At 43.2% G+C, this 27,606-nt stretch overlaps 1 protein-coding gene across 3 annotated transcripts; it reads right to left on the minus strand.

Moving 5' to 3' along the window:
- Positions 1–569: 569 nt before the first annotated feature.
- HIPK1 (homeodomain interacting protein kinase 1) lies at positions 570–27,606 on the minus strand. Of its 3 annotated transcripts, none has more exons than XM_080568972.1 (16): positions 27,451–27,606; positions 25,672–26,749; positions 19,408–19,531; positions 17,678–17,797; positions 15,649–15,735; positions 14,602–14,786; positions 14,205–14,367; positions 13,654–13,876; positions 12,654–12,775; positions 10,991–11,125; positions 8,307–8,446; positions 7,938–8,120; positions 7,196–7,411; positions 6,692–6,930; positions 6,169–6,305; positions 570–5,189 (listed from the first exon to the last, which is right to left on the minus strand). In XM_080568972.1, exons 2-16 carry the CDS (start codon positions 26,745–26,747, stop codon positions 4,704–4,706), a joined length of 3,636 nt encoding a protein of 1,211 aa, XP_080425098.1. In that variant the 5' UTR covers positions 26,748–26,749; positions 27,451–27,606; the 3' UTR covers positions 570–4,703. The 3 variants fall into 3 exon arrangements, with proteins under 3 accessions (XP_080425098.1, XP_080425097.1, XP_080425099.1); XM_080568971.1 differs by having other exon boundaries at positions 8,307–8,449; XM_080568973.1 differs by lacking the exon at positions 10,991–11,125 and having other exon boundaries at positions 8,307–8,449.

A 27,606-nucleotide genomic window follows, 5' to 3' on the forward strand; every position in this document is an offset into this window, starting at 1 on the left:
CCTGGCGCCCCAGAGCCGCGGGGACCCTGCGGCTGCCCCCGAGAGCCGGCGACCGGCGGCGGGCAGAGGCCTCGGGCAGCCGCCCCCCGGCGGGGCGGACCCCCCGGCGGCTCCCGGTCGCGGTGGGAAGGCCGGTGCCCGTCCCGGCCTCCTGGGGGAGCCGTCCTGGGCCCCCAGGCATCGAGCGGGGCGAGAAGGGAGAGAGCAGCTCCGGGCCGCCCGGCAGCACCTGGCACGCGGGCCTGGGCCCAGCAGGGGAGGCGGCGCAGCAGCACGCAGCTCCGGGAGCGCTCGGGGCACCGCGGCTGGACGTGCGAAGTCAAACCCGGCTACGAGCAGACACCGAGGCGATGGGAAAAGCTTCCTTCGCGCCTGAGACAGCGCTGGTCGCTGCTTGGCCCGCGGCGAGGCCGGCCCTGCACGAGCGTGCTAAGGCTCCCACGGCGCCTGCTCCCCCCGCTGGGGCCGTCCTACCCTGGTGAGCAGCGAGCGGGTGTGAAGCAGCGCTCCTATTTCAGCCCAGATAAGTTTTCCAGCTATCCACTTTTCTATTAAAGTGACCAAATGAATAGAGTACAGAAAATTAACCCTTTTTATTGATGCATTGCAATTGTTCTACATTTTTACCATATTATGTAGAAAATACTTAAAATACAAGCTACTTTGTAAAACCAAAGACAAACATTGAATCCAAAGATAAACTATGTTTTCACAATGGACCCTTTTCCCATATAGTTAGTATTAAATTTTTAAATATCTATTTCTTCTGTTAAAATGATTTTTACATACCCCCTAAGTACATCAGCAATACAAACATAGATCAGTAATTCAGAAACTACCTGTATCTAGCGGCCTGTAAAAAGGAAGAGCACAACCATAAAAGAAAGTTAAATTTTACACAGTAACTAGCATATCAAATACATTTAATAAAGTAGGAATTCCATTGCAATATCAAGGATTCAAGCAGAAATACTAACATTACATATAATGTACTGCTACATGTAGTGAGATAGATATATTTCAAGCTGAATCTGAAATCACACATTATATAAAGTTTAGCAACAAACAACCATGTGGACATGCGGCACCATTCAGAAGTTTAAATAAAATAAAAAGAAAGCAGGGCTGTGCCAATCCTGTCATTTAGAAGCAATTTAGTTTCGTGTACTAAAAGAAATTGCTGAGTCAGAGGATAATTACTGCATCCCATCAACTAGGTGCTAAGCAGGAAAGCTTCAGACATTGCAGTGGCTATCACAGCTGTGAATACAGGTCAGGAACAACTCTGATTTAACGACAGTTCATGGATCACATGAATGAATCTAGATGGGACTGTGGTTACCAAATATTCAAAAGGTGAATCCCAAACTATTTCAGAAAAATAGTAATTAAGGAGTACTCCAACTTCCACCCAGAGAGAGCGTATTTCTTTACAAAATGCGTAGCAGCTCTGAAAATGAGGACAGTCGATTATTTAAACTAATTTGAAAGCTGTATATGCATGGGAAGGAGGGATACATCTCCTTAGAGCCAACTACAATATACTTACATTGGGCAACACTGAGATCTGCCACACTTGAGAAGCCAGTGCGCCAAGGTGAAAACCTGGTCCTGCTGGGGTGGCCTTTTTTTGTTTGGCTGGTTTATGCTGTGTTTCACAGAGGAATTTCAGGGATATCAACAACGTGTTGTAAATAGAGAATGACTCAAATTTCCCCATGTTGTTTCCATCTTGTCCTCTTTGTTCCAATACTTTTGGAAACTTGGACAGTGCAGGGGATGACACCGTGCTTTGTGAATACATTTGACTGAGTTTAATGATCATTTTAAACTGCATTTTTTGGTGGGAAGTGGGGGCAGAGGAGCAGGAAGGTTCTTCAAATTTTTAGCACATTTTGCTAGTGGTCTTTTTTCCTGTTACAAGTGCATACAAAACACTTTACTAGTTGTGAAACAGGCCATGAAGTTTTCCTGAAACACAGGAATTGGAACTTGTTTTGCCTTTTGATGGAAAGGCACAACTCTGTAACCCAAGAGGTATCTCACGGTAAGTACTGAAAACAAGCAATGTAATATGGAAAAAAAGAAAGTGCTTACAGCAACAAAGAGCATTGTTTACACCAATGATGTAAAATAGCAAGATCAGTTGGTTATCCTCACTTTTACAGAAGTGCTCTGACTAGAAATACACTGAACAACAATGTCACTAATGCTACTGTCCAGTTCAGAAGTCCTTGATCCCTCTATTGAAGGGGATACCAAACCTTTAACAGTTCATCAATTTCAGGTCAGTCCAGACTTTCTTCTATCAGTAAAAATACAGAATTTCAGAAATTAATTTTGCCCTTTTCACATACTGCTCAGAGAACTGGCCTGTTTTCCACTGGGACGGAACATGAACTGGGATTCAAGGTTACCAAAACCTCTTATTGCTGCAGTAATACTACCGCTCAAGCGAGTTTATCATCCATTTGGACAAGATACTTAAGTCTATATACTGAAGATGAGAAATAATTCCTAGTACAAGGGACCCAAGAAAACAAAGTGTAGTTTAAAAACTCCACTGATTATGAAAACTGAGTATTTCCTCTGCACACTAACTAGGCATACAGCTGACAAACCTTCCCAACAATTCCACATTAGCAGTAGCTTTACAAAACTTTAATGGTATTATGTGCTTTACAGCAGGCTCTCTTTGGTATAAATATTCTGTCACCAAGCTAGCAATATTTTACAAGAAATGTCTGCTATTAACGTGGGGGAAGGTAACGCCATACTAACCTAATAAAAAGTGATTGCACATATTTAATCACTTCTGCAATATTAGACTAAACATTCCAATGCATTCCCAGCACTACCCTATTCGAAATGCACTGACAGACATCTAACAGTACATGTGCCATTTCAAGGAAAAGCTTTAAGGGAACATCGCTTCACTCCAAACAAAAATGTAGCTTTTTATGATAGCATTAAAACCGAGAACAATGCACCTATGCAACATACTGCTGTTCTTGCTGTGATAAGCTTAGTGAATTGCTTCAATTCGACGGGGGCTTGCTGGTCCCTCATAAGGCAAGCTCACTGTAAACTCTATTCACACTACATCATCATTTAAGGCACTACAATAAGGGGACACACCAAACAACTCTTCATCACACATACCTGTGCAAAACAAATCAGAAGGTATCCTTTTCTCTCATGAAGCTCTACTCCTCTCTCAGTGCTACAGTGATGAGCTCTAACCATTGCATTATATCACATACATTCCAACATGAATCAATTCATTTTGGTTTAAATACAAAGGATACATCAACTCCATCCCCAGGAACGTTTAAGAATTAGACAAACACTAAGTACAGAGTTCAAGTATAATCACTACACATTTTGATTACAAAGACAGAACGTTTGGGGTTAGCAGGAAGTTTTGCTCGTTATATTTTTCTAATCAATATGTACATATTTCATTTTATGTAAAATATTAAAACACCACCAATACAAAACTTCTAAAATAGTTTTAAATTCAGTAATAAACTTTAAAATCTGGATTTTTTTTCTTTTTTTCTTTTTTCTCTTTTTTTTTTTCTCAATTCCTACATGCATGTACTGTATACAAGTCTTATTAAGAGCGCTTTAAAGTAGCTGTTGACATATCCGGGAGGATACGCTCACAGGAGTATAAAAAGCTGTACACATCAATACAGTGATGTTTCATTGTATTTTAAATTATTCAACTCCCTCCTAAATGAATCATGTGAAGAAAAATATTAAGAAAAACAGAACAAAAAAGTCCTGTGCTTCTGTGAAGGAATCCAGCTCCGTTTTAGGGCCAGCATCTAATATGCTGCAGAAACCAAATTTTAGAGCAATGTGGCACTCTTCATTCTCAACTGAAGACTACAGCATCCTGGCAAAGATCTTGAGCTCCGTTACACAGTGAGATCTTGAATAAAGTTCAAAAAAAACTTAAGAGTTCTTCAATGAATGCAACAAAAATTTGACTATGCTGTGGAAATGCAGAATTTTCAAGAAAACAAAACAGATTTCAGGGTTTATGTTGATTCCTGAATATATAATGTTGCTAGTACAAGGCAGCTGTCTCTACCAGTCCTTAAAAAATTTAAAAAAAAAAACAGAGAAGTAAACACAAAACTTTGACAGTAACATATATGGAGATGTAATGGCTTTTACAGAGCCAGCAATTTGTTAGAGACAAATTAAAATAGAAAACAAAAATTAAAACACTAAACTTGATTTTAAAACTGTCATAGCAACACAACGAGATAAATGTGCATTACATTTTTAGTGGCAATATGGATTTGTGCAAGCTGCTGAAAAAATAATCTGCTAGTCTTTTTGTTTAAATTATACAAGTTAAAAAAAATCATCACATCTGTCTTCCAAGACACTGATTTTCCTTCCCCTTCTCATTAGCATAACAGAACAATTTTAAATAAATGTGACCATGAACTTTTTAAAAGCATCTATAAAAAGTAAGTAAAACTTTAAAAACTTAATTAGTGACCCTTGTACTGGTAACAAAGCATGCTGCTCAGTTAGTGACTGAACTCACCAGAGACATTTTTGAACAACATACCAGCAGAGAAGGGAGAAACAAAAGCCAGGCAGTCATTACCAGGTAAAGGTTCACCTGAAATCCTTCTCCAATCTCTCAGGCCTATTGCAGGACAGTGTTCTACTAGGAACTACAAGTATGAGTACTGGTTGATCTTTGTAGGGCTCAGCGGATATCCAGTGTAAATAGCAGATCCTCTGGAAGCACCAATATAGGACTGGGGAGCAAACTGGTGTTGGTACTGGGCAGGTGGAACATTTGCAGAAGTCAGCAGACTTGGACCAACACTCACAGGGACCTGGTGGACAAGTGTGCTAGGGTGGGCAGCGTATTGGGTGTGCCGTGAAGAGCCCTGAGGGGAGAACAGATGGGCGATGGAGGTGGTGGAGCCCAGTGGTGCAGCAGTGGTTGGAGCGTAAGTGTACATATGAGGCTGGCTGGACAGGTGTGCATTTGCAGTTGCTGCTGCCAGGTGGGGATGCACAGGGCTGCTGTGCTGAAACGTGTAGGGAGCCTGAGAAATAGTTGATGTGAGGGGTGCCACATAAGCTTGTTGCCTACGTGGGCCTGCATTTCCACTTCTCTCCTGTGAAGCCAGCACTGTTGTTTGCTGGTTCTGCAGGGAAAAAAAGTAAACAAAGTTAGCGGGTATCCTCAGGGAACAAGAAAGGGTTCAGCCAGAGCCTCCCAATCAACACCTGGGTTCTAGCTGCAGGACTGACTCCTGTCAGAAACTCCATTCCCACCTGTGATACCCTTTTGATAATTTGACAAGGGTTACTGCAGTTCCACTAAAACCAAGGTTACTTTTCTTCCACAATGAGACCAAACTGCCACACCTGGGGTACCACGGTACTTGGCTGTACAAATGCAGGCAGGCTCTAGGACTGACCCAGCCTGTTAACTCTTCCTCAAGGTGCCGTTCTGCACCTCAGTGAGAGAGGCAGCAGGACTGCCCCATTTTACAACAACAAAGCCTGTCTTGTCCCCATGCCAGAAATGGGCTGGAGATGTATCGCTTCCTCTCTTCCAAAAGGCTACAGCAGCTTGACTCAAACATCAAAAGTAGTAACACAAATTGAAGTAAAACCAGGCTCTGGTTTCAAGGGAAGTCAAGTGCTCATTGTTAGTTTGAGAGACAAGGTTCAAGCTTAAACTCCTGGTCAGGGCTCTGTGAGATCTAGAAAAAGGTAAAGAACAGAAGAATCCCCTCTTCTCATACTGTTTAGTACTTTAAACACTACTCAAATTCAGCAGCTGGATCTTGGTGTCCCTCTCCCACCTGAGCAGAAAGATTCACTCACTGACAGACAGACATGACTGGGAGTATAAACAAAGAATACAGGCACAACTGTGTTTCCTTCTCCTGTGCTCTGGTACAGCAGCAAATTCTTTGGCCCAAGAAACTTCACCTATACTTCCCACAAAGTTTACCCTACCCTGCACAGCTACAGAACAGAATCATCTTCAAAGAATTAATGAGGTAGCAACTGTGAATCCTCTTGCAGAGGAGTCACTCTGCCATATTGTATAGTGTTTCTAAAGCAACTGACTGCATCATGTTCAAAGGCCAGCAAAAGTCACACGGTGATTACCTGGCTGAGATTGAGAGGCTGCACACCATTTGTTACCACACGATGTGATCGATACCCAGTAGGTGTTATACAGCATCCTGATGACTGCCCGCTCACAGAGGCCACTGGCTTGGTCTTACTGGTGCCGCTCAGGATGCCTGAAAGATTTCAACAGCTTAATCCCTTCTTCCCCCTCACACTCCACACACAGTGATAACCAGCTTAGGTAACTGAAGAACACATAGGACCTACTTCCGTAACAGAGCCATCTCTTCAATTTTAATTTAAAATTTGATGGTACAAGAAATCATTGGGAACTTTTACAGATCTTTCTATGTGTAGCCAAATATAGAAGAAAGGTAAACATATCAAACTAAAAACAGACTGAAGCTTGCATTCTCAAAACATCTGCTATGAAACTTCAAGCTGCTGAAGACCTAATGCAGACAATTCAAAATTGTGAGGACAAAGCTGCCAGGGATGAGACAGCGTCTGAGTCTTGTCAAAAACTACTGAGCACAGCAACCTATGAGCACATACCTACCTGAAGACTGGGTAGCTACAATGCAGTCATTGAGCTGTGTTTTCAATGGTGGTACAATGATAGTACGGGAGTTGGAGCTGTCAGATGCTCCTCTGCTTGGCAGCTCCAGGGCACCGCCTGTACTCCTGAGAGAAGAAAGTGGGTCTGTGGCATAGGGGCTGTTCAAGGAGGAGTCGGAATCAGGGGAGTCATTAACAGTAACGTAGCTGATGACATTGGATCTCTGCTTCATGCCCAAACTGCAGGGGGGGAAAAAAACAACAAGAAACATTCTAGTTTTTCCCACAAGACATCTCCCTCGCAGATCTCATACCCTCCTCCTAGTCAAGTGTGATTCTGGTTAATTTAAGAGACAAACAATACAGTGGACATGATGCAGCTTTTTCAGTCAGTGCAGTGGCTTTTAGGCTAGACATGGCTTTGTGTGTAGCATTCCCCACTCTCCCCAATACTTGGGCTCATTTGATTTCGCCTGAGTATTGGACTGCCAAACAAACTTCCTACCTGGCAGGTTTGTATTTGCTGTCTTCTTCCTCATCAGTGTCACTACGAATGGTGATGACGCTGACAGGTGGGCTTGGAGTGTCTGGGATCACAATGGGCTGGTGCTGCTCCTGCACTGGGACGAGCACGTTGGAGGAGGAGGAGGTGGAACGCAGAGGACTGCTCCCAATGAGCGAGTAAACTTGAGTGGGCACAGTCTCTAGAGTCGTGCTGGGCCTAAAGGAAAACCAAAGCAGTATTCATCTGTGTCAGCAGGCCAGGACATTAAAACAGCTAGGCTTCGGCAGGCTGGAGCACATGTACAAAAAGAAACGTCTTGAAATACCCAGAGAACCTCAGTGCATACAGTCATATAGCAAAATGCCACGGAACGTGTCCCAGAAGGGACAAATGCATTTAGTAATGCTCTGAGCAGGACCGATCCGGCTGAGCACTGTCAGAAACCTGCCACCTCTTGTCAGTTGTATTGTCATGACACCGACACATCCTGAATGCATAAAAGCCCCCTTTGACCAGTACAGTAAAGCACTTGGTCAACCATCATCCTTACAATTGGAAGTAAGATCACTTAAATCAGTGTCTATAGTACAAAGGCCTTATCTAAGACATATTTAAAAGCAATTGTAGCACAAACATTACATAGACAATAACTCTGTAATCATAAGAACAGTTTTTCCACACCATAAAAGCGACCTCCACAACACACCCACAGTATCTCTAGGGGTAGGAGATGAAGCCTTACTTGGCTGCACTTGGCGCTGGCTGCTTGTTCTTCTTTGCTGGAACATTGCTGTTTTGCTGCTGCCTAACAACGTGAGCAACCCCAACATTCAGAGGCTGTGCTGTAGCTAACGTCACATGGTTGGTCAGTAGTGATGGCTGTTGCATGAGAGTGCTATACTGATTTCCATGCGAATGCGCATTCCTGAGGCAAAAAAAAAAAAAAAGACCCAAATCCCATGGCAGCACCGCAGGCACTGCAGCGTAGGCACAGCTGCACTGAGCTCCTGCATGAAATTGAAGGGGAGGGTGAAATTCTGTGCAGTGCAGTTAGTACCGCAATGGCACGTATTTTCATTGGGCATAGAATTGGACCCTGTGTAATCCCTACCTCCAGTCAGCTAATTGCTGGCCGCCACCAATCGTCTCTGGAATCACAGCTGCTGGCTGAACAGAGTTGTGCAAAGCAACCCCTGGGAGCTGCTGCCAAGTGGAAGGAAGCAGTATCTGCTGGGTTCCCCCAGGCCAGGCCTGCTGCAAAACAACAAACAGATACACAGGTTTACTATATCTCAGTTCCTACAGACAGAGAGAGACTTGTTCCAAGCAATAAATGCACTCATGTAGATTGTTAACTTGCAGAGATAAAGGCACATCATTGCACTTTCTCCAAAGGTCTCAGAACAGCAAGACAACACGAAAAACAGAGAAACAAGCTTCTCCTGACACCTTGCTAACCTTTTGTATCCCAGATGTCACCTGGGAAAAAGTCGTACTGCAGAATGCAGACAGATATGCTGCTGCTGGATGCAGCGAAAGTGTTCAGGACTGTTTTGCATATAAGCTTATGCATCCTGCTCTGCTGGAGAATTCCAAAATGTGAAGCCAATTTGGTCCTTTCTGTTTTTCTGGATTACAGGTCTCACACTGAGATAGCTGTGATAACGTTATTATCATGCAAATGTACCCCACCTCAACTAGAGTAGTATAGAAAAACCACAGCGAGGGAAACATTTACTTACATGGGAGATACATGAAGATATTTTCAATTTGTTAGAATTATTAACATTCCTGTTCAAACTGACAAAAGACAGATTTTTTTGGAAAAAAACACTAAATTCTGCAGTACAATATTCCCATGATTTTGAAAATACATGCCTCTTTATTGCAGATTGAACTGCAAAAATATAAAAACCCACTGTTTTAAACAAAATATTTCTGCAAGTAACAGATCCACGTATTACAAATACTGGTTCCAAACAAGAAGCCTTCAAAGCAGAGAACTGCTAAAACCTCTGCCAACATAAGCGGAATAATAATAACAATAATATTGAAAAAATAAAGAGAAACGTGTTAAAAGTCACACCATGCGTCTTTCCAAAAGCCAACACCTGCACAAGACAAAGCAGAGAGTTTAATACAGCAAGATATTTAAATTCCCAACGAGAGGCAGAAATCGGGCCTTCCAAGCGACGAACTGTTTTGACAGAGGAAGGACAAAAATATGCAAAGCTTAGCAAATGGCTAATGCAAACTCAGGGGAAGCAGCAGGGGAGAAGTGTCGGAAGCACTAAAGGTGAGCAAATTCACGCCAAAGGCTCCCAGAATCCAAACAGAAATAGTAAGTTCTCCAGAGAAACTCAGAATCCAGGCTCATAGTTTGGAGACAACTGGCTCTGATCTCCCACTGCTGTACAGGGGAGCTGAATGTCAAGTCCGCTGTACATGCACAGGAGAACAGATCTAATTTGCCTGTTGAATCAAAAGTCCAAGTACACTTTTGAAAACAACACTAATGTCTCACTTGTGTCCCAAGCTCTGCTACAGTCACCCCTTGCCATTTTCAGAGCCTAGATTGCAGCCTTTCAGCAATCAAAACTCAAGAGGAGGAAAGGAGATACATCCCTGGAGCTATCTTAGCTCAGAGCTGTGACCCAGGAGAAGCCCACTCTCCTGCCTTCCCATCCTCAGAAACAGGGAGCAGTTAACTTGGTTCAGAAGAACTCAAATGAGTGGATTTTAATTTCAGTACAGGTATGGCTCGAGCAAATTCCACTTCAGGAGAGGTCTCCATCTTGGAAGAAAATGACACTCAAACTACCACTTAAAGCCACAAGAAACAACATGGTTCACAGAAGAAATGGAATGTGCTTTGAAAGACACGTGAAGATACCAGCACTTAAGTGTACTGCAATGTTTTCATAAGCTTCACTGATCTGATTCTGGAGTTTTACGATGACTTCTCTGCAGCACTTGCAAAGTTGTTCTGATGCAGGTGCCAAATTAATACAAAGAGGACAATTTTGAAAACATGTACTTTCTAAAGGTGTATTTACTTCCTTCCCCCATCATTTTTTTCCAATTGTTCCAAATACCCTACAAGCTAGCTTATTGGCATTTTAAATACTAACGCTCACCTTTAATTTCAAACAAGAAATACATATGAACTGAAAGTATCTGTGAAGAACAGTATCTTTTTCTGGATGAAGCAAGCTACCTGTGATTGGCTACAAATAACAAAAGGCCAGAAACCTGTCAGTGTTGAACAAAGGTTAAGAGAAATCAACTGCTAAAGCAATACACTAGAGAATTTGCTATCATTAGAGGTTTTAGCCTGTGCTTAATGACCTGAAACATTTCTACATGAAAAGCAGCTTTTCAAGTGTTGAAAACAAAAGTAGGTAGCTAACTTGCCAAGTAGTTCAAATTCTGGCCATCCAGGTACCTGTAGCAGAGTCAAGCTAAAGGCTGATTCCTTTGTATTCAAAAATCAAAAGGCAAAGATAGGATAGTAAGCAAAGAACGAGAATAATTATAACTCTTCTACAGCCTAGCTTAGAAGAGCTTTATACTACTAGGCTAGTAAAGAGTAATAGTCAATGGATCTGGATTCTTTACAGAGCCACACTAAACATCAGAGTCAGACAGTGCTTCAGCAATGTTGGGGAGGAAAACAACAAGACATTAAGATGTAGCGAGAACACAGCCACAAGATGGCACATGCTTCCATGCCCTCTGCAAGTCTAAGTTAAAACAAAAACTCAGTTAGTGAACACAATCAAGGGAGGCAATTACCAGTACTGCAGCCGTCTGTTCTACTAGCGCTGGCCGGCCGGCTGCGCAGTTCAGAGTAAAGGGAACCGCATACTGCGGCGTGATGGTGGCTACTTGAGGATGAAGAGTTGCTACCATTAGTGGTGTACAGCTTCCCTGAAATGTAGATCAGGCAGTAAGTGAAACAAACGTACTGAGGCAGGATAAGTGGGTTCAGCAATAGGGCCAGAAAAGGTTTCACCTCACTGGCATTTTATGGTGTTTGAGTAGATTCCAGAGTTGTAATGGATGCAGTGAAACCAACACTCTGACCCTCTAGGCATGTTCCACTATGCAATTATATGTCCCTGAGGGGAACACAGGGAATGGGGAATTTGGGAACAGGATCTCTCTGATGACATAACTGAGAAGTAAATATGAGATAGTGTTCAGCTACTGTTATATTTTACCAGGTCCCAGAGAGCAAATTACACTGTCTGTTAAATACACTACACTAAGCCATAACAAACTGCACCCCTAGAAGGGCACAGTATTTAATATCGTACCTCCAAATTCACATACAGTACACCTGGAAAAACTAAGGCATTTATTGAAAGGCACCAGAGGTCTTTTTGTACCATTAAAGAACAGTTATTTGTAATGAAACTACCAAGAAACTACCAATATTAGTCTCTCAAACATCTAATTAAAACTCTATTCATAGTCTACAATTTGCACTCTCAAGAAAAATAGGGTTTGGATTCAGGTGGGCTTCCTTCAAGCGTATTCTGCTTTCTGGATACTGTTACCTGTATAATTCTGCCAAACAAAACAGAAATCACAGAATGCCAAACAAAATTATTTGGACTGAACAATCTAAAATTAACTCCTCTGCAAGTAGGTCAGTAGTACAATATACTTCCTGGATAGTAAAATTAATAAAGTATGTGTTAATGTCAGCAAAAACTTAAACTATGCAAATAAATAGAACTGTGGTTAAATTAAAGGCAATTACAATTATTCAGTGAATAATACTTGGGAATGACTGGGCACTCGGTATATATTAGATTTTTTTTTTTAATAAAAATATTTAGTTTGCAACACATTACTAATGTTTTAAACATCTTTTTAGAGTGAAAACATCTTTTTAGAATGACCTGTGAATTTTGATACTGCATGCCATTTAAACTGCAAACAGAAATAGGTATGTCATTGCTACAGTTCGATTCACACTAACAATGCAACCAATTGAGAAGAATTCAGAAATAATTTCATTGATTTAAATATGAAATTATAACATGCGTTATCTTTGCTACCACCTCTGTTTTCTGGGATCTCAATTCTCAAATGGATTTCATCTAAAATTTGCTGCCTTATTTTTGAAGTGTAGGCAAAAGTGTACACCGCTACCTGTAAGGCGGTGCACACCTGTGTAAAAAGTGTTTTTAACAGATGGAAAGCACACATTTACTCCTGTTATTAAATCAATCCCCTAAAACCAGGGAAGCACATGATATAAAATAGTTTAGACTTAAAATAGGGGGAAAACAAAACAAACAAGAAAACACTGTCTTAGAAGTGATCTCCACTTAACCTTTCAGTGCTCTGAGAACCCTCAGCACTCGCCCCAAACACCAGGTGAGTCAAGTTCTCCTGGATGGTGGTAGGAATTGCAGTTATCTCTGGACTTTATTTAGTTATTTACCTGGGTGAGAACTCCAGACTGGATCTGCAATGGCTGTGCTGCAGGTGCTTGCGGTACAATTGGGACAGCATTCTCCATCCTCACTGGGAACCCAGAATGTTTTGTAGTCGCCTGAAGTCCAGCTATGGGGCAGAATAAATCACAGCTAAGCTAAGCTGTTTTAATTATTATTATTCCCAAATCAAATTCCCACCAGGTAAGAGAAGACACAGTCAGATGATGAAAAAGAAAAGCTGTTCCCTTTAACGAAAGCTTACTAATAAAACACAAGCTGAAGTAAATGTGTCTGCAGCCCCAACACAGGGCAATCATGGACAACCAGCCCTCAAATGCTCAGCTCTGTTCAAGTCTGCAGTCTTGTTTTCAGAAACAAACAATCCAGATGCGCAAGATAACAGACATCTAATTCTGTGTTGCTTTAGACTAAGTTCAAAATTCAAGCCTTACACTAGCAGTTCCCATTTCATAAATAATACTCCGTATTAGCACAATCCAGGTATAAACATGAATGGAGAATTTTCAGGATTAACAGAGCTATGCTTGTGCTAACTTTACTTATTTGCAATCTGTGACAGTTTATTTCTTATTAGCACACTACACAACTGCATCAATGGTTGTGAACTGACTTGAAGACCAGATATCTACTCTTGACATGAAAAACAGCAAGACATTTTCTTATTTTCAGATAGGCCTGACTCCTCTGTCCGCTGCTTTTTGAGGAATGCTGTTGTGTTCAGTTTGGGGGGAAAAACTGGTTGAACAACCAGAGGAAGACTGCAACCTGGGCAGGCAAGATACTGTCACCTGTTCAAGCATGACCTGGAAGAGAACCAAATTGTCTACACACGTCTGACCTGATTCTGCATTTATATCTGATGCAAGAGCCTTGAGCGACAAGCACGGAGTGGTATTGTGTACTTTCTCAATATAGTGTTAATCACAACTTCTCATTTTCATCTAACTGAAACAACAGTACCATACAAAGGGTTTTTCAACTTACTTTGGAAAGCAGGGGGACAAACAATGAATGTTTGCTGGAATGGGTCAGTCTGTGTGCAGATCTGGGTGGTTCCAGGTTGCAAGGAAACACTTTGTTGTGCCACTCCTGCAACTGGTGCTGCGGATGATGGATACAGAGCAGACTGATAGTTTAGCAAGGAGACATCCGAGTTTGCCAGGGAAAGAGTAGCAGCAGCAGTAGAATTGGAAGCCAATACACTGGCCTAGAAAACAAAAATATTACAGATTTATTACTCCTCCTTGTTATAAAAACAAACAGGAACTGTCAAGACTATACTGTGAAACAAGCACTAGGAAAAGGTTTTAGGTAAAAAGCGTAAAACAACATAAGAAAAAAAACCATGAATTGCACCAACTTTACATATGTTGCTGAATTGACAGGCCAATATGATTAGGTGAAGAAGAGAATGACTTGGCTTGAGTTTTGGAAAATTACACTTCAAGACAAGACTACAAATTAAACACAGTATTTTGCAGAAAAGGCTACTTCTTTTCTTCAGTTAATATAAAACAGCTAAAAGATGCTATTACCTGATTGTGTACTGTATTGAGCTGGTTGTTAAAGCTCATTGTCAGATTTGTGCTTGTATTAGGAGCAACATGAGTCGTGAATGGGCTCTTAATCTGATTCACTGTATCATACATATTAACTCTTCGTTTGCAGATCTCCATATTCTGAAAGCAGGATTTCACACTGAAACAGAAGACAGAAGGTAAATATGAGATACATAAAAATATTATCTACAATATACCTGAGACATGACATTTCTAACTATGTCCTAAAACATGAAAAGGAAGCTTATGAACATGCCTTTGCTGTTTTCAGATCAGCCAGGAACTGCAGAAAACAGCATCAAAGTAGAAGTGTGCTATTCTGTGTTTCTACTAAGTCTTCTTGAAACAAAACAAGAAATCTAAGGAAGCTTACTGATTACTGTGGGGAAAATCTAGTAGATGTGTCATTGTAACAAATGGATGGTTCAAAGTCTTCAGCGGAGTAATTCTCTTATCTGCATCAATAGTCAACATTTTCTTCAACAAATCAATATACTCCCTTCGGTCAGCCTTCTCTGCCAACATGTCGGTCCCTTCTAAGTCTGTAGACATATTCACCTTGAAAACAAAATTGCAGTAGTTCAAGCAAATATCACATTCACTGCTGCTTAACAATTCAGTAACTTCATATCAAGCAGAAATAGTTATTAAACATTTCTGTCTCTTAGCCAACTTAATTTTAGGTACTACAGCACTATCATGTAACTTTTCCCTTGCCCCTTCTAAAAGCAGAAGTCAAACTTACACACGGAATTCTCAGCTCAATAAGAAGCTGGTCTGCTCAACAGACAGCAACCAGGTTTCATTCTCCACCGCCTGGCAATATGCCCTCTTTCTATTTTGCAGGGCTGTAAGAGGCTAGCAAATCAGAATGACAAGATCCTACATTCTCTGCACAAATGTCAAGCCATGATAATAGCTACGAAAGCAAGAGAAAATCGATACCGATATGTTTAAAATGCAAGGCCTCGTTATTAAAAACACTCAGATATTCCTCCTTTTCACCTCTGAAAGCATAATTAAAAAATTGAACAGTCTGTAGTTCCTGTCAGCATGCTGAGATCTCCAAAGCTCAGTAAGAGGCTTAATCCTATAAACACATCTGCTGGTGCTTAGCTTTCCTACTACTTGACTGCAGCTAGACTACTTCTAGTGATGCAGGCTAAGCACACTTGTTACATCCACCAGATAAAAGCCTAAGAAAGAACAGGAAATCTCTAACAGCTTCATAATTAATATCGTTGTAGTCTTCAATACAGTGATTTCTGATGCAAATTGGCTCCATGGCAAACCTACATTATTTTTTTCAACAGCACATGGAAGACAACTGCTCCTGCCCAGGAGCCTCCTTTTTAGAGACCCCAATAATCTTAAGTGCTTAAAATGACAGTTATCTGTGTGTTACAGTATTTCTACACACCTGCGCCATATCATCCAAACAGTTGAATATATATTTCCGTGCTTCTTTTGATTTTATCCCTGTCTCCAACTCGTGTTCTTCTGGGGTCTATAAAATAAAGCATTTGTTAATATAAACTGAGATTTGAGAAATTGAGATATAAGAAAGAAAAAGCAACAAGAAAAGAGTCAAGCCAGGTAATCTTTTGCCTGCTTTAATATAAATTATATGTCAGTGTGCCAAACCAAAGAAGCCATGGGTTCTCATCTGTCAAACTAGATCACTCGTTAACCACTGTCAAAGCTGAATTAACAATTGGATCAGTTCACTTCAACGCTTCCTTAGGTAGCACTAATGTGAAGATTTCTGGTTTAGGAAGAGAAAAAAAAGGCTATAAATATTTTCAAGTCCCCCATTTGCAAAGAAGAAAGGCAAAACTCCCTTCCTTTGGAAGCCCAGCTTTAAAGCTAAATCAAGTGTACATCTGATTCTTTCCTGTCCTCTGCCAGTACACAAACATTTCTGTTACTAAAACCCACCACCATGAAGTACTCCCTACTCTTCTCAGTATTGTCAGGAGATGACAACAAGATGACATACTTCACCAAGACTGAGCAGACCATAATAGGTAATAACCATTATCTCAGTTACTTTAACACCCACTCTTTGCTGGTGCTATCATTCACAGCTGCTATTGTTAGATGAGTACTAGGAGGTCTGCACAATTTCTGGAATGAAATACACAAATCATCTATAGATTGGATTTGAAATTCCATTCAAATATACTCAGAATGTTTTCACAGCACACTAGATGTGAATTTATATCAAGTCCTCACCCATCTAGTCGATCAAGGGAAACCAGCTGATGTGATCTTTTTGGATTTCAGTTAAGCTTTTGACACAGTTTCCCATAGGATCCTACTGGACAAAATGTCCAGCATACAGCTAAACAAAAACATCATACGATGGGTGAGCAATTGGCTGACGGGCAGGGCTCAAAGGGTTGCGGTAAATGGGGCCACATCTGGCTGGCGGACGGTCACTAGTGGGGTCCCCCAAGGCTCCATTTTAGGGCTCTTCAATGTTTTTATAAATGATTTGGATGTAGGACTAGAAGGTGTTTTAAGTAAATTTGCTGATGACACCAAACTTGGAGGAGTTGTTGACTGTTGAGGGTGGGAAGGCCTTACAGAGAGATCTGGACAGATTGGAGAGCTGGGCGAACACCAACTGCATGAAGTTTAACAAGAGCAAGTGCCGGGTCCTGCACCTGGGACGGGGCAACCCTGGCTATACGTACAGACTGGGCGACGAGACGCTGGAGAGCAGCCCCGCAGAGAGGGATCTGGGGGTTGTGATTAACAGCAAGTTGAATATGAGCCAGCACTGTGGCCTGGCAGCCAGGAGGGCCAACCGTATCCTGGGGTGCATTAAGCACGGCACTGCTAGTCGGTCGAGGGAAGTGATTGTCCCGCTCTGCTCTGCGCTGGTGCGGCCTCACCTCAAGCACTGTGTGCAGTTCTGGGCACCACAGCACAAAAAGGACGTGAAACTGTTGGAGAGTGTCCGGAGGAGGACTACAAAGATGGCGAAGGGCCTAGAGGGGAAGACGTATGAGGAGCGGCTGAGGTCACTTGGCCTGTTCAGCCTGGAAAAGAGGAGGATGAGGGGAGACCTCATCGCGGTCTACAGCTTCCTCACGAGGGGGAGTGGAGGGGCAGATGCCAATCTAGTCTCTTTAGTGACCAGTGATAGGACCCGCAGGAATGGTGGCAAGCTGTGACGGGGGGGGGGTTCAGGCTGGATATCAGGAAGAGATTCTTCACTGAGAGCGCTGTCACCCACTGGAACAGGCTCCCCAGGGATGCAGTCACGGCACCAAGCCTGTCAGAGTTTGGACTGTGCTCTCAGTCATATGGTCTGAATTTTTGGATAGACTTGTGTGGTGCCAGGAGTTAGACTCGATGATCCTTATGGGTCCCTTCCAACTCCGGACATTCTATGATTCCTCAATGAACAAAACAGAATCAGTAATCAAAAAGAGACAAACCTTTAGCCTCCACAGTGGGTATCCCAAATTTGGATCTCTGTTAAAAAACCTGCTTGTTTTCGTTCCCGCACTGAGCAGATACTCCGCTGGAAGGCCTTGAGTTTGTGAAATATAACGTATCTAGGAAAGAAAATAAAAAGAATGAGGACTCTCAGTATAATGAGCTAATAGCTAATGGAGTAATTATCAGCCAGGTGTGTTCACAGGTAATAAGAAATAACCTGTAAATAAAGGATGCCCAGATAACTGAAATTTCCTTTGTCATGGCCGTCTCCCAGAAGGAGTCTATTTAAAAGCTTAAGGAAAAAAAGCAATAATAGAAACTATCTGATTTACAGATGTTAAGGTAACTAGGCCTTGTTCAGATTTTCATATATAGTTCCCTTAACATGTTTCATTTCTTATTGGCAAAACTCCTCCTATTCCACTGTGCCAAAGCAACTGAATATCGCCGGGCACTAAAATCACCATTGTAGCTTGGGATCCTTATGAATCTATTGATTCAGTTTTCACTTATGCCACTGTGGATCCTAAAGAACCTGCAGGTGAGTATCTTTTTTATCTACACTTTAGCTCAGCTAAGCAATCTGCTGGCTTTATGAGACCTAACTACTGCTTTATAGCCAAAGGATGTTTAAACAGTAATTGTAAATCCCATCTCAAACCCCATGAACTCATTCCTGGAGGCCCTCTTGAAAGTTCTGCCTGAGCTTCATTTGCTGCTCCAGAAATCTCAGAAAATATGAAAAACGTCAACCTTACCTTTCAAAGGCAATTTGGATATCAAAATCTACTACATGAAGTCACACCTCATGCTGCCTCACAAAGGACTGCAAAATCCTGTCTATTAAGCAATGGAAAAAGCACCTCCTCCCCACCCACCTACATGACTAGATAAGGTTCTCAGAATTACACAAAACTCACTGTGTAAGGAAACCACCATGGTGTACCTCAGTTATTTTCTAACTCACTCTGCTCATTAAGGTACCACCATGCTTCCTTTGGAAATTTACAGTGCCAGGAAGATATAACAAAAACTTAACTAAGTTTGAAAACTTACTTTTGTGTTTTGTCACATCAGGAAAACTATACCAAGCATTGTCAAAAGACACCACCATAAAAACCACAGTGGAAAAATTAGCATCAAAAAGACTGTCATATAGACATTTTGTCCTTTTATAGGCAACTGACTAGCCCAGGTAATAATGCTAAGTATCCACGGAAAGAAATAATTAGTTCAAGATGCCTTTACAGTCACTTGCCCCTGTATTTCAGAGACAGCTTGGGGCCCACACTTTGCATTAAAAATGAGGGCTGCTGTAGGTACTAACAGGACAGGAATGATAGGCTTGCTTTGTTTCCACATGGAAAAACTGCCCTCATGGTGAAATTATAGAGGGTGTTTCAAGTCAGAACACACTCGTCACTTCTGTTTTGACAGGAATGTATTTCAACAGCTTTGGGGTTTGGAAGCCAGGGGGTTAACTGTAAATTGACTCTATATTGGATGACTACATTCAACTCAAGTTAAAACACACAGAACTGTGCTCTACTGTGCAATGACAAACCAACAATGAGAATACCACAGACAGAAAATGAACTCAAGATGACAGACAACAGCTCATTTATGTTAGATGAAATCTGAAGCAGGATACAGTGGGTTCAGAGGGTCTGGACACAGATCATTGTGGTTTCATTTGAACATCCTCACAGCTATCGTGCACTCTTACCTGATCATACTCTGATGCTCCTGGATACAGAGGCCAGCCTAGAAACAGCTCAGCTATCACACAGCCCAGTGACCACATGTCAATAGCTTCACAGAACGGTAAACCCAGTATGATTTCAGGAGCTCTGTTGAAAACAAAAGGATAAAAACAAAGAAAAAAAGTAGTAAAAATTTTGGTTCAGAAAACATACAGTTCTTTCCTAAAAATTACTTTGGGTAATGTTTCTCCTTCCCTCATCCACCTCCAAGTAAATCCATGTGAAACTAAGGGATGCACCTTAAAGTAGAAGATATTTCCTCAAGCGTCCTAGCAGATGCCAATCTTTTTATCACTTAGCAGCATGGTTGATTTTGCTTTATTGCCATGATGCCCTCCAACTCATGGTTGGGAACAGTGTAAAAGTCCTAGCTGGCCTTTATGCAAATGCGATATGAAGTTACTCCTTCAATAACTGGTTTGATAACACATGACAGTACGTATGGTGAGAGGCATCCCTGAGACAGCACGCAGCCTACCCTAACAGAACTTGGAAGAACAGTTCTGGCAGACGGTGCTTAGACTTTTCTCTGAAGAAGGCCTCATTACCCCAGGGAACCAGCTGCAGAAGGCTGCCTGCTTGCACGTGGAAAAGAATGGCATCTGCAGAGCCAGAGAAAGCAGCTCTTCAGAGAGACGCTTGGTTTCTATTATCTGGTTTTCAGGCAGGGTTTCTTTGGAGAGTTTCAAGTTGGACAAATGGACAGCGGACAAAGAGAACAGAGCTAGAGATTCTGACTGCTCTGCAAGGTTGTGTTACAGGTTTCTGTGCACTGAACCACACCTAATGAAAAATTTACCTGTCTGGCCTAGCCTTCAACAGAAGGTGATGGAAAAAAACTCACACTCCAGGAAGGATCCACTTCCTGGATCTCCTAATTCTCAGTTTGGAATTGCAGGGAGGTTTGTCTGGAACTGACTCAGAACACAAAATGTTGTAGTACAACTCTGCACCTACACACTGTTCTGAAACAAACTGATGCTGTTCTGTCAGGCTAAATTCTGGTCATACATTTGCATATAGCACAAAACCCAAGTGCTGCAATAACCATGTGAGTCGGTATGGGAATTTACTCTGGAAAGTACAGGAAATATTAAAACCTTGCTCTTCTTCATGCATAACTAACACAACATCAGAAGAAGACAGAAAAGTCCTAGGCTACAGGCCACATACTTTTCTGGATATGACTTAAGTAGCATACTCTAAGGCTAGCATGCAATTTCTTGTATTAGACTGTATGTTATGTTCTGTTGTTAAAAAAAAAAAAAAAGGTACTGAGGTTCTGAAACTCGTTCTGATCTTCCTACAGAATTCTGAAACAGGGTTCGCGTAACACACAGGTGTCAAGAGATCTAATACCTTCCTCAACTGTTCAACTTGGATGTACCTCCCAACTGTTTGTCACAGCAAGAAGTGACTCTCCAATTCATCACCCTTTGGGTTATAGTAACAGAGATACAGCTTCTGGTTTAGGTGACTGTACACAATTACCATTAGCCAGTCTCCAAAATAAATGTACTCAGCTGCCCAAGCGCAGTGCCTCTGAGAAAGCGTAAGATCTATCGAAAATGATAGATAGTTGAACCAACTATTTGCTGCAGTGAGGTCACACCTACACACTGTTGTTCAGCTTTAAAGCAAAGAAGTTCTTATGTCTGAGCCCCTCAAGAACAGAGCCATGATAATCTTTTATTCTGATTACTACAGGTTAATTTAGCCAAGACTTTCTGACATTCACTCCATTCCCTGTTATGGTATCTTCCACTCACCTGCTCTAGTTGACTGTAATCTGTTTCCACCTTCTTGCTCATCTACCCCTGGCACTAGGTGACTTCGGAATGGTTTTGCATATGTGAAAATATAACATGATTACGCTAATACGATCAATATCTGATATTTCGATTCTGAATCTCCAGCTAAAGTTTTATATTGTAAAAGAACTATGCCAGAACAGATCCAACTCTCTGTAGGCGAACAGGTGCTAACAAGAGGAATCCATCTCTGTAGTACTTTCGCCTTCACAAGCAGAGCAAGTACAATGCAGTCATACACGCAGGGTTTTCAGAACTCCATTAGTCTACTAGCCATCATTATCAAGAGCCTGTATTCTCGATTCTCCTACTTACACAGGAATTTCAAGTTCAGATGGGACTCAAACCATCCAAGTTTGGAAGTTTGGCCAAGGAAGGCTGCATGCATAAGTTTCCTTGGTTTCGACTGCCCAGCAATGTGCAACGTAAGTGGCTTGTGGAACATGCAGAACATGCTAATCCTTCACAAGCCCATGAAAAAATCCCACCCATTCCCATGGCAAGAGAGATTAATGGCAATAAAGGCTGAATGTGATGGTTTGTCCGTCTTTAACAACATGTTGGAGTAGACTTGCGTATTTGGAAACCTCAATACTAAAATCATAGTAAATTAAATTCTATGCATTTTGTTTCCTGGAACTTAAATGAACTTCTCACAGGCCACTTGATTTCATTCTGATTCCAGGACAGAGCTGGTAAATAAGAGTCTCTATCACCTCCTTTAACACTGCTATAATTAGCGGCCTTATGAGATGTGAGTTGAAACAAGACAACAGGCGTAAGTCACTTTCATGGCTGGGCTGTCAAAGATTAAAGTGATCTTTACCGTCTTAAACTCTTTGAAATACGAAATCAAACATTCTTTCTTTGCATATGTGCTTGCAAAGGTCTGCTCTGACTTCCAAGGTTAGCAAATAAGCTCGGGCACTCTTGGAGAAGAGAGGATTCACAGCAGTAGCAGAAAAATCTAAGACTTAGTTAAGCATTTCAAAACACGCCATGTTTACGCAGAGGTCGTCAGCCCCCTCCCTGTTCAGAACGGTAGTAACGTGAAGATTATACAACCGCAGCCAGCAACGCAGTGAATAACATGATCACAGCTCAAAAGCTGCATCAGCAAGCAGAGAAAGTTAAAGTTGGCAGCACTCACTGCTGCTTCCCAGGCCAACATGACTGGGACAGAAATAGGGAACGCAGCCCAAAGCAGAAGCAAGGAACAGATAGTACTCCATTCTGCGAGCTCCCTCAGCGCTCAGGGGCCTGAACTGAAGATAGGACTTGAAGCTCAGGGACTGAACAACGTCAGGTACTCCTGAACTGACCCCCGGGAAACATCAGGAGGTAGGGATGTCAGCAAGACTCACGTGATGGCTGTGCTTGCGTATACTGAGTAAAGCTCTCTGAACGGCAGGAAGGTAAGTCTTACAGGGATTTTTCATTTCTGCAAACTGTCCACTTCCCTCTATTGTTTATCCTCCACGGAGAGAACAAAAGCATCCATACCCTTCTGCACCTGATGCAGGGAGTGTATACTCTGGTTTTCAGGCCAGGAACTGTTGCTGACAGACCTCAGGCCATAGAAACCAGTCACTGCATAGAAGAGTGACTGCCAGAGTCAGTCTACTCTGAGCCCACGCCAGGCTTCAGAGCCAAGGAATTCTTCACAGGCACTTCTCACACTAAGTCAACCATGTCACGGCAGCAAAACTGCCCTTCTTGACTGGGGTACACTGCAGAAGCACCAGTAATGCTTGTGGAAAGGAGGAACCTGCCTCAGCCTTAACACTCTTGCCTGACAAACCCAATACTACATCCCAGCTGGAAGCACAGGCCAGCTGCACCATCAACACCAAAGAAAGTTGTTGACTGCCAGAAGTACAACCAAAACCTGGAGGGAGCAGGGGTGTTGGACAAAATGACCTCCAGAAGTACCTTCCAACCCGAACCGTTGCGTGATTCCAGGAGCCCTCCTCTGGCCTCCCCTCCCCTGGCGGGCAGCAGCCCAGGGAAGCGAAGCAGCCGCTAAGGGACGGCTGTGGCTTCCAGTGCTGCCTCTGCGCAGCCCAAAGCTTCTCAGACACTTTTTTTTTTTTTTAAAGACATGTAAAGTAGAGGTGTTAAGAATTAAACGAAGGCAGGCACACGCGCTTCAAAATAAGGCTTCAATATGAAGAATTCAAACAGTTCAGCCAAAACTCTCCACATGAATAAGTGGATCGAAGACAGTATAGCAAAGCATTCCCCCATTTCATCAGAGTATCATCCAAGCCCATGCAGAGGAGCAGCACATTTAGCTATTATTGAACAAGCTGCATCTTAAAGCAATGGCCCCTAAATATACAAAGAGGTTGCATTTTTTCCTATGGACCTATTCAAAGCTCAAAGTCTCATTCAAACTAAGACTGTTTAGCGTTCAGCAGCACTGAGTATAATTAATAAAGAAATGCTTCTTTCCTTCAGGGTACATACATATCAGAAAATTCATCTTTATAGTATCTGACCTTGTCTCTCTACAGGACACAGAGGTTACCTAAGCCCAGCAACAGGTATTAAAAGCAAAAAAGCAAACACAGAACACGTAAAGTTTATCTTTAATGTCTGACAGAGAACCAAATGAAAAAGTGGCCTATATCAATTTACTATATACAGTATTAAAAAAAAAAAAATCAACTTTGAACTCAACACTAACATGAATATGGTTAAAGCAACCCAGACAGATCTCCCACAATAACCTGGTTTCCACACCATCTCCGTAAGCTCCCAGAATATGGATTTTAGTAACCACCACCATTAAACGAATTATGTAACGCTAAATATTAGATTTCCACATCACAGCATTCTTAACTTCAGTCGAGCAGACACCCTTAAAAGCCATCTAATCTTAGGGTACTTGCCTGTCGGTCACCCCTTGGCAGGGAGGCGGAAGTGGCTTTGAGCTCAGTTCAGCACACAGAGATGAAGCAGGCAGCTTCCTTCCTGGCAGCCCCTTCAAGATACTTATCACCCCTCGCTACTTGTGCCTCAGCCAATCTGTTTTTCACGTGTGATATTACAAACTGGAAAGCACTATATGCCTCCCCAAACTGCTTTGCCCACATCTGTTGCAAGTCAGACAGAGCAGACCCTTGATCAGTGGTAATCTCTTTCAATGCAACAACAACTAAATTAATAATGCATTTTAGACTGCAAGCACGTTAACAGAGTCATAGTGCATAAAAGAAAATTGCAGTTACAAAAAATAAACAGTTTACAATTGAAAAAATGGGGGCCAACCAGCTGAGTGAGGATCATTAGGAATGGACTAAAAAAAGGGTGTATCACATGAAAGGAACAGCACAGAAAGCTGGTACTCAGTGCAAGTAAAAAACAAAACAAATGGGGCAAGGATACAGGGAGTACAAGGAACAAACAGAACAAGCTCACAACAAGCCAGGGCTTTAAACTGAAACTAGGGAAAGACATCAAACAGTGCAGAGACAGGATGGGGTGGAGTGTTCTGAATGCTGTCCTGTCCCAGCTGGAAGGACTAGATACTAGTTAACTTGTGTGTCAAGTGAACTTGCCATACGCTGAAAGCAACCACTAACACACGCAGCAGACTTTTACATGTCCCTCTGATGCCAGAAGTTCTCTCTGCAGCCATAAGTCTACAGATACTTTATACTAAAAAACATCCTAAAAAACAAGCTTTAGGAATAATTGAAAGAAAAAAGCACACGTTGCTCTAGCTAATCAATTTCTGAGTTTTAACAAGTTTGCCCACAGAATAGGAATTTTTATATATTTTTTAATTCTTAGATAGCAGTAAGGCAAAAGTCATTTCCACTTTTCACTAAGGGAAACAGAGATCTAGCTCATCCCCATTTTAAAAGAACTACAAGTCTCATGAAAGCGTGACTTATCGAGGGCTAATCCAGGAAGTTGTGCTCATGGAGTGAGTTCAGATGAAGGTGGGACCAGGACAAAAAGAAATCGGCACCCCTTTGACTTCTGTCTCTTCTAAATGACTGTGCTCACTGTGCTAAATTTAAGACCATGGCAAACAATCCAAAATAAACTACTCCTAGCATACTGCTTCCCCAGTTTGCTGCTTCATGCATCATCACTAACTAGTGACAGGGTAAATCAACTTAGTGCACTAATCTGGGGTCAGAGGTAGGTACCGGACTGTATATTATGTCGCATTTGCAAAGCAGAAGTTCTACTTATTTACATGCAAGTGGCCGAAGAGATCTCCAGGAAACAAGCAGAATGGTGAATAGGCTGATCATTTCCTTCCCCCACCCCCCAACTGGAACTGGACCTAATGGCAGAAGAGTTAAGCGTGTGTAGAAGTGAACCCTTAGCACACTTATCAGGATCAGCTTCCCTCTGCTAGCGCAGCATTCTGAAAGCAGGCATTGTGTCAGGACTTACCTGTAATAGCGTGACTGTAGGTAAGTGGAGCACACTGCTTTAGAAACGTGACTGGCTGAACCAAAGTCTATCACCTTCACTCTGTAGGGCTGGCGAGCAGGATCCACCAACATGATGTTTTCTGGTTTCAAGTCAGCATGTATCAGACCCAGGCTCTTTAACTTCATCAAGGCAGTAGCCACTTGCTGCAGAATTGGCCGGATGTATTTCAGGGGCAACGGGCTGAACTTATTTTGCTTTAAGAAATCATATAAGTTCTGTTCTAGCATCTCAAATACAAGGCATGTATGATTCTTGTGTTGAAAGCACTCATAGGAGCGAACAAAATTATACTCATCAGCATTCTCACTACTCAGACGAGAGAGGATGCTCACCTCTATCTGGCCCTGCCTAGCATATGAAGGATGGTTCTTCAGGATTTTGATGGCTACAATCTCCTTCGTGCTACGCTTCCAGCATTTCGCCACTTGCCCAAACGTTCCACGGCCCAGGAATTCCAAGACCTCATAGCTGTTTGTCATAGAGCACAGGATCTCATGCTGGACCAGCTGATAATCCCCTTCTCCACTGGAACTGCTGCTCTTTGTGGTTACCGTGGTGGTTGTGGCCGCAGCACCCACCGCAGGTCTGTTTTGCAGCATGAGAGGTGGATGTTCCTCAATTATCTGCACACTACCGTTGCTGTCTACCTCTTCACTTTTCCTTTTTAATCCACATTTTTGGTATGGTTCCAGTAAAGAAAGGTTGCTCCTATGCGTTAGGGTTTGGCTGTTCTGGAAGGATGCTGTTGCACTGCTGCCTGTGCTGTCGGCTGCTGTAACCACAATGTGCTCAACTGAAGGAGCAGGGAGAAGGAGGTTCTGATCGTAAGGAGGGACGCTGAAATTGGCTACCTGATGAGATGAGCTAGCTTGCCCTTGAGCTGCCGGGAGGTTTTTGCTGTGGGTATAATACTTGTCACTACTGCTCTGTCCTGAAACATCCCAGACAGTGGGCTCCACTTTCAGTTTCTTGGCACTGCAGAAGGCACTCGAGGATACTGACGGAGGGGAAAACACCTGCAGCTGTGAGGCCATACCTGAGAAGGGAGAAGCGAATGCATTAGGACTACTTAGTGGCAGCAGGCTGCAAAGGAACAAGAAACAAAATGGCCAAGTATTCTTCTAAGCACCACACCGTGTCTAACACCAAGCAAAGCAATGCTGTGAACAGCTGATTCTGAGCGCATCCAAGGGGCAACGCTCTCCAACAGACCCACTGTGTTTTACCTCCCCGCCTACAATCGGAAGAACGCAGAGCTCCTCACCCAGCTTTCTAAAGGCTAAGGAAAACCCGGCGCGAGACGGGAAAGCAGCCCTGAAAAGCAGAAGACGACGCGAAAGCAGGAAGATGCTGAGAAAACTAAGGCCGGGGTCGCTTGTTTGCCGCTCCCCCCGGGCCCGGTTCCCACCTCCGCTGGGGCAGCGGCGAGAGGAAGCCCCAAGGGGCGCGCGAGCTCCTCGCCGGCCGCCACCGCAGGCCGGGGCGGCCCGGGGGCAGCGCCCGACGCCCTCCGAGACGCCGCGGCCCGGAGGCGGCGGCCGGGGCCGCTCGCGGCCCGCTCCGCCCGGCCGGGACACGGGGGCGAGGCCCCCCCCGCCCCCCGCAGCGCCGCCCCGCAGCGTCCCGCTCCCAGCGGGGCCGGGCCTCCGCCGCGCGGCCGCTGAGGCAGCCCCAGCCCCAGCCCGAGCCCCCGCCGGGCCTCCCTGCGGGTGGGCCCCGGCCGCGGCCCGCACTCACCGCCGGTGGGGGGTTCTCAGCCGCGGGCCGGACCTGCCTGGGGGACACACGGGGGTGCGGGGCCCCGCAGCGGGCGCATCATAGCCCCGCCGCGGCCGCCGGCCCGGCCCGCTCGGCCCGCGCACGCCGGGGGGAGCCCCCAGGCCGCTCCGCCGC

Source organism: Anser brachyrhynchus (genome assembly GCF_964034855.1).
Source record: "Anser brachyrhynchus genome assembly, chromosome: 27".
Lineage (NCBI taxonomy): Eukaryota > Metazoa > Chordata > Aves > Anseriformes > Anatidae > Anser > Anser brachyrhynchus.

Excerpts from the sequence above, each read along its gene's own strand:
- HIPK1 (XM_080568971.1), bottom strand. The coding sequence starts at position 26,747 with ATGGCCTCACAGCTGCAGGTGTTTTCCCCTCCGTCAGTATCCTCGAGT. Across the intron at positions 14,368-14,601 it reads GATTTTCCCCACAGTAATCA|TGTGAAATCCTGCTTTCAGA; the intron begins GTAAGCTTCCTT and ends CTTCTGTTTCAG. Across the intron at positions 6,306-6,691 it reads TGTAGCTACCCAGTCTTCAG|GCATCCTGAGCGGCACCAGT; the intron begins GTAGGTATGTGC and ends GAAATCTTTCAG.